This window comes from Coregonus lavaretus (assembly GCF_964263955.1).
Source record: "Coregonus lavaretus genome assembly, contig: HAP1_SCAFFOLD_3011, whole genome shotgun sequence".
Taxonomy (NCBI): domain Eukaryota; kingdom Metazoa; phylum Chordata; class Actinopteri; order Salmoniformes; family Salmonidae; genus Coregonus; species Coregonus lavaretus.
In genome coordinates this window covers 27,555-39,789 of record NW_028160445.1, presented here as the reverse complement: position 1 = coordinate 39,789, position 12,235 = coordinate 27,555, and the positions used below count along the sequence as shown (strand labels likewise).

General features: G+C 47.0%; 1 protein-coding gene across 1 annotated transcript in view; it reads left to right on the top strand.

The window, feature by feature from the left end:
* Window positions 1-9,981, top strand: part of LOC311121829 (tripartite motif-containing protein 16-like) — a 31,070-nt gene extending 21,089 nt beyond the window's left edge. The window contains exons 3-6 of the mRNA XM_084196271.1: window positions 7,666-7,899; window positions 8,004-8,163; window positions 8,289-8,348; window positions 8,585-9,981. Of these exons, the coding sequence (XP_084052397.1) occupies window positions 7,666-7,899; window positions 8,004-8,163; window positions 8,289-8,348; window positions 8,585-9,096 (966 nt within the window). The 3' untranslated portion in view covers window positions 9,097-9,981. The remainder of the gene's footprint in view (window positions 1-7,665; window positions 7,900-8,003; window positions 8,164-8,288; window positions 8,349-8,584) is intronic.
* The last annotated feature ends 2,254 nt before the right edge of the window (window positions 9,982-12,235 follow it).

The following is a 12,235-nucleotide window of genomic DNA, read 5'->3' as shown; positions in this document are numbered from 1 at the left end:
CCATGTTGCTGGGTATCGGAAGTGTCCGGTGCGAGAGAGGCAGGTTGAGGTGGCTAGAGTCAGAGTAGTGCAGAAGGTGTCGTATGCTGAGGCAGTGAAGGAAGTAGAGGAGGATGGGTCAAGGGTGAGAGATCCTGAGAGGATCCCTGTGAGTAGTAGACACAGAGGGATAGGCCAACGAGTGATATATGCTTTAGTAAAGTTAGCTTCTTAGAGTTCATAGCAATGGTTATCAACTATACCGCAGAAATGGATTGTCAATCACAGAAAATGGATATTGTGGTGGCAGCTGCAGAGAAGTATTTGGGCATACAAGATTAGACTTCAGAAGAGTTACAGGGTGTGTTGAGTGGTGGTGTCCCGTCCTCCCAGGCCGTTGGCATGATAGGGTCAAAGTAGTGGAATGGGGTAGTGGGTATTTAATGAGTGTAGGGTTAGTTGGAAGGGTGTTTTTTTATTATTATTATAATTTCCCCTTTTCCCATTTTGTATCACAAAGTATAATGGATTTATATTATAGTCCAGTTGGGGGCGGTAATACAACATATTGGATGCCAACCGCTGTTAAACACCAAAGAAGAAGAACCGTTACATTATGTCTATGTACAGTATTGTAACGATGTTCATATCTCTCTCATTCATTAACTTTCATGGTAGTTGGTTGTGTGGGTCTCTGGTTATGAATAGGGTGCTAACAGACAATTGTTGATGGATATTTATAGAGCTCTGATCAGGACGCCAATAGGATTCAGTTGAACTGAAGGTATTAATGTTATTATGGAGAATTGAGAGAATGGGTGTAGTAGTGAGATTCTGCTGGGTCCCAGCACATTCGGGTGTGGAAGGGAATGAAATTGTAGACCAGTTAGCTAAAAGAGCTTTGAAACTAGGTATAATTGATACTAATGTTCCACTGGGTAGAGGTGAGGCCAAATGTAAGATCAGAGCCATGTTGATAGATGTGTGGCAGAAGAGATGGTACTCTGAGCACAAGGGCCGGCATTTATATGAATAGTTGACAGTTTTACAGAAAGGTCGATGGACCAAGATTCAAAAGTCAGATTAGGAAGGAAGAGGTGGTGTTTACTTGATTGCGCTTAGGACATTGTACATTGATCTCGTCATTACATCTGGTTGGCAAGCATGGGAATGGTTTGAGTGTGGAGGGTATGGTCGATGAAACGGTGGAGCATGTGTTGTTATATTGTTGTAAGTATGTTGAAGAGAGGGAAAGATGTGTAGGGTCATTGAGGTTGGACGGGGTTGGGGGGGTTTGGAAGGGATTTTGGGGATGGGGGAGGGTCTATTAGAAGTTAGTAGGGCTCTTCTTTATTTTCTCAGAAGTACTGAGTTAGGTAGGAGGATTTAGAAATGTTGGAAACCGTGATTGACCACACACTCCAGCACAGTAGGTGGCGGCATGCACCTTTAACGTTGGTTTGTGGACCGCCATTATATCATAGAAGAAGAAGTTGGTTGTGTGAGAGACTTTGTGGTTCGTGTGGAGGGCTACTATTCTTTTTTCTTTTGGTTCTTGCGTTTTTTCTGAATGTATTTTCTCATGGTGGAGGGTTTGTTTATTAGTGTCCACTGTTTATCGTTTAGAGTTGAGGGGGGAGTAGGGGTAGTTTGTTAGGGCGGCGTGATGGCCTCAACCGAGTGGAGAAGAAACGCTGTCGCTTCGGGTCCGTTCCGGAGAAAGGTGTGGAGGAAGTTTTGCTCATGGTCGGCGAACAGGTTGGAGCGGAACATCTGCACTCTGCATCCAGAATGAACAAGGCGGTGGTTGTGTTAATGAAAAAGGTTTGTCTTGTTGTGAGTGGGATTTTTGTGAGGGGTGTGTTGGTGCAGATGTCGCCTCTTTCGATAAGAGTTGTGGTGGCTAATCTGCCTCCGTTTATTGCTTCCGAACAGACCGGAAGTAGTTGGTTAGTTTTGGTAAATTTGCAAGTGGTTTCCGTGTGCTCTCGGCTGGGTGCCAAGCGGAATCCGTTAAACATGTCTCTTTTCGTAGACAAGTGTTTGTTTCTTAACAAACCTCAAGGTTACACAGGGGAGGGGTGGAACACAGGGTTTGCTAGCACAGATAGTTTTGGGTGTTTCTAGTGTGGGGATCATCAGTTATAGGCTACAAGCAGCAATATGATTGATAGGTAGGACAGGTATTGAACCCAAATAATCCCTACTCAGATGCGCTAACCTCAACCCTAGTAAACATGCATTATAAAAACCTTCTATAGAAAATTATCTCATATTGGGAGTAAATAGCCTCTGAATAGAAAAGAAAAAACACTGCATCTTCCAGCCCACCAATAAATGACATAATGCAACCGTCGCGGTTAGCATATTTACCTCAACATGCCCCTCGCTTGCGTGAGAAGGCAGAGTGCTCGATGCTGGTTGATGAATTTGACAATTAATGTACTAGGAAAATACGTTTTTGTCGACCAGAGGTGACTGAATTAATGTTCAGGCGTATTGATAATCATTATAGTAATGAAGTATAATTTCAAAACATGAAAGTTGTCAAGTGGTGGTGGTACCAGGAAGGAGGAGAGTAGAGCAGGGTCAAGTGGTGGTGGTACCAGGAGGGAGGAGAGTAGAGCAGGGTCAAGTGGTGGTGGTACCAGGAGGGAGGAGAGTAGAGCAGGGTCAAGTGGTGGTGGTACCAGGAGGGAGGAGAGTAGAGCAGGGTCAAGTGGTGGTGGTACCAGGAGGGAGGAGAGTAGAGCAGGGTCAAGTGGTGGTGGTACCAGGAGGGAGGAGAGTAGAGCAGGGTCAAGTGGTGGTGGTACCAGGAGGGAGGAGAGTAGAGCAGGGTCAAGTGGTGGTGGTACCAGGAAGGAGGAGAGTAGAGCAGGGTCAAGTGGTGGTGGTACCAGGAAGGAGGAGAGTAGAGCAGGGTCAAGTGGTGGTGGTACCAGGAGGGAGGAGAGTAGAGTAGAGCAGGGCCAAGTGGTGGTGGTACCAGGAGGGAGGAGAGTAGTGCATGGCCAAGTGGTGGTGGTACCAGGAGGGAGGAGAGTAGAGCAGGGTCAAGTGGTGGTGGTACCAGGAGGGAGGAGAGTAGAGCAGGGTCAAGTGGTGGTGGTACCAGGAGGGAGGAGAGTAGAGCAGGGTCAAGTGGTGGTGGTACCAGGAGGGAGGAGAGTAGAGCAGGGTCAAGTGGTGGTGGTACCAGGAGGGAGGAGTGTAGAGCAGGGTCAAGTGGTGGTGGTTCCAGGAGGGAGGAGAGTAGAGCAGGGTCAAGTGGTGGTGGTACCAGGAGGGAGGAGAGTAGAGCAGGGTCAAGTGGTGGTGGTACCAGGAAGGAGGAGAGTAGAGCAGGGTCAAGTGGTGGTGGTACCAGGAGGGAGGAGAGTAGAGCAGGGTCAAGTGGTGGTGGTACCAGGAAAGAGGAGAGTAGAGCAGGGTCAAGTGGTGGTGGTACCAGGAGGGAGGAGAGTAGAGCAGGGTCAAGTGGTGGTGGTACCAGGAGGGAGGAGAGTAGAGCAGGGTCAAGTGGTGGTGGTACCAGGAGGGAGGAGAGTAGAGCAGGGTCAAGTGGTGGTGGTACCAGGAGGGAGGAGTGTAGAGCAGGGTCAAGTGGTGGTGGTACCAGGAGGGAGGAGAGTAGAGCAGGGTCAAGTGGTGGTGGTACCAGGAAGGAGGAGAGTAGAGCAGGGTCAAGTGGTGGTGGTACCAGGAGGGAGGAGAGTAGTGCAGGGTCAAGTGGTGGTGGTACCAGGAGGGAGGAGAGTAGAGCAGGGTCAAGTGGTGGTGGTACCAGGAAGGAGGAGAGTAGAGCAGGGTCAAGTGGTGGTGGTACCAGGAGGGAGGAGAGTAGAGCAGGGTCAAGTGGTGGTGGTACCAGGAGGGAGGAGAGTAGAGCAGGGTCAAGTGGTGGTGGTACCAGGAAGGAGGAGAGTAGAGCAGGGTCAAGTGGTGGTGGTACCAGGAGGGAGGAGAGTAGTGCAGGGTCAAGTGGTGGTGGTACCAGGAGGGAGGAGAGTAGAGCAGGGTCAAGTGGTGGTGGTACCAGGAAGGAGGAGAGTAGAGCAGGGTCAAGTGGTGGTGGTACCAGGAGGGAGGAGAGTAGAGCAGGGTCAAGTGGTGGTGGTACCAGGAGGGAGGAGAGTAGAGCAGGGTCAAGTGGTGGTGGTACCAGGAGGGAGGAGAGTAGAGCAGGGTCAAGTGGTGGTGGTACCAGGAGGGAGGAGAGTAGAGCAGGGTCAAGTGGTGGTGGTACCAGGAAGGAGGAGAGTAGAGCAGGGCCAAGTGGTGGTGGTACCAGGAGGGAGGAGAGTAGAGCAGGGTCAAGTGGTGGTGGTACCAGGAGGGAGGAGAGTAGAGCAGGGTCAAGTGGTGGTGCGCAGGCCGTGGAGAAAGCGGTGGTGGTGAGGGTTGCAGCTGGGCTACATGAGCTGAGGCAGGTTTCTGTAGTAACAGAGACTCCGGTGGGCGAAGGCAAATATTGCCTGTCATTGGGGAAGAGGCTCTGATCAGGGGGGAAGTGCAGGGGGGCAGAGACTGGGGAGGAGGAGGACGGTACCGTGCCAATGGAGGAGGAGGAAGAGGGGGGAGGTGAGTCTGTGGGAGCGGAGGACAAGGCGTCTCGTTTTCAGACGGCTCATTGGATCCAGAGCTGACAGCCAGTCAGGCTGAGGGCCCAGTATATACGCTGAGAGAACTTTCTAGGTTCCTGATGGAGACTAAAGGGGAAAAAGAAGGTTCTGCTGGAGTCTTATTTGATTGATCCTGGAAGGTTTGTAAGGTCAGTACAACACGTGATGAAGAATGAGGGGTTTAGTGTCCTCTCACCCAGGAAGCGGTATAGGCTGAGAAAATGGGTCATGGGTTCTTATAATAATAATATAATATGCCACTTAGCAGACGCTTTTATCCAAAGCGACTAACAGTCATGAATGCATACATTTTTACATATGGGTGGTCCCGGGGATCAAACCCACCACCCTGGCATTACAAGCACCATGCTCTACCAATTGAGCTACAGAGGACCACATTTAGCAGATGCTCTTATCCAGAGCGACTTACAGTTAGTGAGTGCATACATTTTCATACTGTCCCCCCATGGGAAACGAACCCACAACCCTGGCATTGCAAGCACCATGCTCTACCAATTGAGCTACAGAGGACCACATTTAGCGCTTGTAATGCCAGGGTAGTGGGTTCGATCCCCGGGACCACCCATATGTAAAAATGTATGCACATGACTGTAAGTCGCTTTGGATAAAAGCGTCTGCTAAGTGGCATATTATTATTATTATTATTATCCTGGGTGTTCTCAGTTTCTGCTCACAGACCTTTCCAAACTCTCTCTGTCACAGATAAATCAAACAGACATTTCCCTGGCCTTTCACAAACTCTCAGCTGCTGTCTCTCAGACGGTCTTAAGGGCATGTCTTCAGAATCTGCTTAAATGGATGGTTTTTTCTGGCATTGCGGCTTTATGGGCTTCTCTACTGGTTTCTGATTGTGGTGATTTCCCTCCCACCTCTTATGGAGATTTCACGGTTAGACTTCCTTAACATGAACGGCGGCAAAGACTGGGGGAATATGTAAACCAAAAACATTTAAATGCCATGGCAGAAATCTTAGTGCAGGGGTAGCAAAAGAGGTGTGTAAGGGTAGGTTGTTAGTGTTTAGAGCCCAAATAATGACCTTGTCTTTGCTTTCATAAATGTGTCTGCACCTGGTCCTCTGTAGCTCAGCTGGTAGAGCACGGCGCTTGTAACGCCAGGGTAGTGGGTTCGATCCCCGGGACCACCCATACACAACAAAAAAATATATATATATATATGCACGAATGACTGTAAGTCGCTTTGGATAAAAGCGTCTGCAAAATGGCACATTATATTATATTATAGTACAGGGCTCAGTTCTCTGTTTCACCAGAGGGGTTGGAAAAACAGAGTGGGGAAACCAAGAAAATCCCTTGTTTTACGTTTGTCTGATGGGCGGGTAACTTCTGTTGTGGGGAGATAAGGGAGCCTGATGGGTGGGTAACTTCTGTTGTGGGGAGATGAGGGAGCCTGATGGGTGGGTAACTTCTGTTGTGGGGAGATGAGGGAGCCTGATGGGTGGGTAACTTCTGTTGTGGGGGAGATGAGGGAGCCTGATGGGTGGGTAACTTCTGTTGTGGGGGAGAGGAGGGAGCCTGATGGGTGGGTAACTTCTGTTGTGGGGAGATGAGGGAGCCTGATGGGTGGGTAACTTCTGTTGTGGGGAGATGAGGGAGCCTGATGGGCGGGTAACTTCTGTTGTGAGGAGATGAGGCTGTGGAGTTGTACTCTGATTTATAGAGGGCAGAACTCTGTGGGCCTCTGTAGCTCAATTGGTAGAGCATGGCACTTGTAGTGCCAGGGTAGTGGGTTCAATCCCCGGGACCACCCATATGTAAAAATGTATGCACATGACTGTAAGTCGGTGTACGAGGGGGCGTCTTCTGCTTAGGTAAACTGGGGAAAGAGTGAGGCTCTGTTATGTGGGGCATGGAGGGACAGGGCACCTCCGCAGCTTCCAGGGGGGTTGCAGTGGGGCTGTGAGTGGCTCAAGATGCTTGGGGTGTATCTGGGCTCGGAGGGTTGGGATAGGAAGAACTGGGAAGGAGTGTCACAAGCGGTGGTGTCGAAGGCTGACGAAGTGGAGGTGGCTCATCTCCCAAGTGGCATACAGAGGGAGGGTGCTGATCATCAACAACTTGGTGGCATCCTCTCTATGGCTTAAATTGGCCATTCTCAACGCCCCCGGTGGTCTGCTTGTGGACCTGCAGCGCAAGTTAGTGAATTATTTCTGGTCAGGGTGGCAGCGTTCTGACTCAGCAGCACAGAGGCTACTGTACCGTACGGAGGTGGGCTGGAGGGAACCAGCATGTGCTCTGTTGAGGAGGGCTGGTGGTTTGGGGCTGGATCAGCAGCTCTTCATCATGCGGCCGGAGAGACTCAATACAGCAGGGGTCTCTGATTTCTATGCTGCAGTACTGAGGGCTGGAGCAGCCTGAGGAGGGGCCACCACCGTTTCCACCACTGCAAGTGACAGCAGAGACTGGGGACTGGCAGGAGAGTCTGGAGGACTTACTGACTTTTAACACTCTGAGCTTAGTGGGAGTGAAGGGGCATCAGTGGCAGGGGGTTGTGGGGGCTGAGAGCATGGCAGGGTATAGGTGGAGGGTGCTCTATAAGCTCCCAGTGCTGGAAAGGTCAGGGGTCGTCCAGTGGAGGGTATTACATGGAGCCCTGGACACCAATAGCTGGTTGGCTCGGGTTGACCTGGGAGTTGGGGAGGGGTGTCCGTTTTCTGCAATGACAGACTGTTCATCATGTTTTTTCTGTGTTGCCAGGGTAATGCCATTACTGTTGACGCCTTAGGGTTGAGTTTGAGTTGTACAAAATGATCAACAGTGTGGAGATGTTTCAGGAGGTATGGGGGCTCAGGGGGGCTGTCTGTACGGCTGGAGAGGAGGGGTTGGATGGACGGTTGGAATGTGGTGCTGGATGGTGTATTGTACTGTGGTGTTGGGTACTGGATAATGTGATTGTGTGGAGGTTGTGGTGGCACGCAATGTGTTTTTAGGAGTGGGGGTGTTAGTGTAATGAGGATGGCTCATTAAAGTAAGACAAGTCAGTCTCTCTCTCTCTCTCTCTCTCTCTCTCTCTCTCTTAACAGAGCTCTGCACAGGCAGCAGTGGAGGACAGTGATAAGATCTTTACTGAGCTGATCCGCTCCATTGAGAGAAGGCACTCTGAGGTGAAGGAGCTGATCAGAGCCCAAGAGAAGGCTCAAGTGAGTCAAGCTGAAGGACTCCTGGAGCAACTGGAGCAGGAGATAGCTGAGCTGAGGAAGAGAAGCACTGAGCTGGAGCAGCTCTCACACACAGAGGATCACATCCATTTCCTCCAGGTAACTCAACTGCCTTGTTACATGTGATATGAAACTAAAACTCAATGTGAAACTCTCAATCATTTGGTTCTGTTCTCTCGCTCTCTCTCTCTCTCTGTCTCTAGAGTTATCAGTCTCTCTCCGGTACCAGTGTATCTTTAGACTTACCCAGCATCGTTGTCCGTCCTCTTCAGTACTTTGGAGATGTGAGTAAGACTGTGTCTGAACTGAGAGAGAAACTAGAAGACGTCCTTAAAGGAGAATGGACCAAGATCTCCACTACAGGTGTGTTGAAAATAATAAGAACATCAACTTTAGACCATTGAAAGTTCCCTACTAGTCATATACATGTGGAATATGGTGTGATGATAACATTCCCTCTCTCTGTGAATGTGTTTGTGTGTCTGTAGTGAATATAGTGGATGTTGTACTGCCTCCAGAGCCCAAGACCAGAGAACAGTTCTTACAATGTGAGTCTCTTTATTCTGAAGTAACTAACAGTCTCTTTTTACTGACACTCCTAACAATCCCTCTAGAAATATATAGCAATAGTAGATCTAATCAAAGACTGGGTATCTATCTGACTCCTCATATTTCTCTGATTTGATCTCTGCTGTGCTCTAATCAAAGACAGGGTAGATACAGTATCTGACTTCACTTATTGTTCTAACTCCCCTCATTGGTCTCTGCTCTGCTCTTCTCCCAGATTCCTGTCAGCTCACACTGGACCCAAACACAGCACACACACACCTCTCTCTGTCTGAAGGGAACAGAAAGGTGACCTATACAGGCCAAGTCCAACCATATCCTGTTCATCCAGACAGATTCACCAACGACTACCAGGTTCTGTGTAGAGAGGGTCTGTCTGGACGCTGTTACTGGGAGGTGGAGTGGAGTGGGAAGTGTGTTGATACAGCAGTCTCATATAAAGACATCAGCAGAACAGGGACAGATGGTAGATTTGGATACAATAACAAGTCCTGGAGTTTAGAGTGTTATAGTGGTGGTTATTGGTTCAGACACAATAATGTTGAGACTGAAGTATCAGGCCCTCAGTCCTCCAGAGTAGGAGTGGACCTGGATCACAAGGCAGGTACTCTGTCCTTCTACAGTGTCTCTGACACAATGACCCTCCTCCACAGAGTCCAGACCACATTCACTCAGCCCCTCTATCCTGGGTTTAGGGTCTATTGTACTGCTGAGAGGGTTAAACTGTAGTAGAGTCCACATAGATACTAGTCATGCTGGTGTAGTCTATAGCTGAGCTGGTTAAACTGTAGTAGGGTCCACATAGATACTAGTCATGCTGGTGTAGTCTATAGCTGAGCTGGTTAAACTGTAGTAGGGTCCACATAGATACTAGTCATGCTGGTGTAGTCTATAGCTGAGCTGGTTAAACTGTAGTAGGGTCCACATAGATACTAGTCATGCTGGTGTAGTCTATAGCTGAGCTGGTTAAACTGTAGTAGGGTCCACATAGATACTAGTCATGCTGGTGTAGTCTATAGCTGAGCTGGTTAAACTGTAGTAGGGTCCACATAGATACTAGTCATGCTGGTGTAGTCTATAGCTGAGCTGGTTAAACTGTAGTAGGGTCCACATAGATACTAGTCATGCTGGTGTAGTCTATAGCTGAGCTGGTTAAACTGTAGTAGGGTCCACATAGACACTAGTCATGCTGGTGTAGTCTATAGCTGAGCTGGTTAAACTGTAGTAGGGTCCACATAGATACTAGTCATGCTGGTGTAGTCTATAGCTGAGCTGGTTAAACTGTAGTAGGGTCCACATAGATACTAGTCATGCTGGTGTAGTCTATAGCTGAGCTGGTTAAACTGTAGTAGGGTCCACATAGATACTAGTCATGCTGGTGGTGATGGTCCCCAGATGTGATGATTCATTCTGCTCTGTTTTTATGTACAATGATTTGATTGATTTGATCTTCAGAAGATGTTATGAATTACAATTCAATGCATTCATATTATTTGTAAGTGCAACGTTTTAATCTTATACATTTACATTAATCATGATGTATGCTGTTAATGTATGTTGGTTGTCATTCAGAACCATTGAAATGTTTTCTCAATTGGTTCTCTGTCTCAATGTCATTTTCCTCAGTATCATGGAACAGGTAGTGTTACTTACTTGCTAATTGAACTATATGGGCCGGTTTCCCGGACACAGATGAAGCCTAGTCCTAGACTAAAAAGCATGTTCAATGGAGATGTCCGGGACACCGGCCCTAAATTTGGCATCTTTTATTCTCCCATACTGCTCAGTCAAGCAACATTAAACCTGTCCAGCAGGTGGTGCTATTAACCAAACAATAAAAACATCAGCTATCTTGACTTGCCACTCAGTATATCATTAATGTTCAGAATTGTACTTTAATATCATTGGAGATTGATGGTCTTTTTAATCCACTATCTAGAGTCAGGAACAGATGAAGTTAGGTCTGCTACTGTTCAGTTATTAAATATGATTCATGGTGATGGGAAATAAAAAATCCATCTAGTAGTAGTTTTCCTTTGCTATTTATTCCAAGGTGTGTCTTTAACTTGTAAATGGATTGTGTTGAAGCTGGCATGTGGTGTGGATGATAGAATAGAGTGAATAGAGGAGAGAAGAGAGGAGGAGAGGAGAACATCATATAGAAGACAGATAAGATAGAGAGACAATTCATACCCAGGGGAGTTACTGACTCTGGCCCAAATGACACCCTGTTCCCTACGTAGTGCACTAGGCTACTTCTGATCAGATCTAAAGTAGTGCACTACATAGGGAATAGGGTGGAGATTTGCTCACTTTCATTAGAATGAATATTTCCATACAGGAGTTACTGTCTCTGTCCCAAATCTCTCCCTGTTCCCTACGTAGTGCACTAGGCTTCTTCTGACCAGATCTAAAGTAGTCTTCTAGATTTTACATGTTTTCTCCCTGTCGTTAGAAAATGACAATATGGTAATGACTTTAGTGGTTTCCTCCCCCTTTGTTTTTATTTGTTGTGTGTTATGTGTGTTGTTGTGTTAGGTTTTCCCCCTGTGTTCCTAATGGAAAATCCATTAACAATGAATCACAAACAAATTATATTCCAGTTGTGTTTAGACAACTTCATGGCTGACATCCCCCAGTTCTGTTAAGACCCATTGAACTGGGTCACATTCTAAATGGTCACTTGTATTGATAGTCCATACTGGGCCTAACTGGGGTTAACCATACTGGAGGGTTTCTTTCTGCACACATATTCCCTCATCTCCAGAACTTTACCTGATGTCCTCTCTCTCTCTCTCTCTCTCTCTCTCTCTCTCTCTCTCTCTCTCTCTGTCTCTCTGCCTCTCTCTCTGTCTCTCTCTGTCTCTCTCTGTCTCTCTCTGTCTCTCTCTCTCTCTGCCCCTCTCTCTCTCTCTCTCTCTCTCTCTCTCTCTCTCTCTCTCTCTCTGTCTCTGTCTCTGTCTCTGTCTCTGTCTCTGTCTCTCTCTCTCTCTCTCTCCCATCAAACCGTATAGAAAGCAGCCAACCTCAATATGGTTCCATTCCTGTAGTTATCAGGACACATGGGGTGTGGAACTATTATCTCCTTTCTAAGTTTGAACTTGTCCACTTCCCTTCATGGATTTAAAAGGAAATGACTGGTATATGTAAACTCCCTCTACCCCATGCCAACACCAATCCAATGCTTTTACATTTGAGAGGAGTAGTGAAGGAATGATACACTTTAGGAGGAAGGAGAGATTATTGGGACACACCCATGGAGTGATGATAGAGGGATGTGAAAGAGGAGAGAGGTAATGGTTGGACTTGACTTATTTATTCTCTCATTAGACTTATTCTGTTTCAATAACATAACTGCATAACACAAAATAAGTACATTTAAGGAAGTATCCATGTATTATAGATTTTATAATCACTTTTGTTCTATTTTCACAAGTATGTGGTAGAATTTCACAACTCTTAATCAGTGGCGGCTCCTGAAAAAATTCTCAGGGGGGGCAATTTTTCTGATGATTTAGGTGACCTACACACATTTAAAAAAAGATATGTCCAGCAACAACATGAAGACAGTGGCAGCATATAAGTCAATACTGATATACACATTACTTGCTTCAAAAAGGCCTCATGGTTGAATTGGAAATATGTGCACCTGAGCATAATTCACAACAAGCAAGAAGGAGCTTTTGATAGAGGCTACTGAAAACATTGATGCAAGTTATTGGTAATAGGAAATGTTTATACACTTCCATATTCTGCCCTCTTGTATAGATTTGTGAAAATGAACAGTGATAGACATTTTGCCTGAAAACAGAATTTGAAAATAATTTATAGAAAACGTAAACACAGCTATCTGTATGGCTTTGTAAAA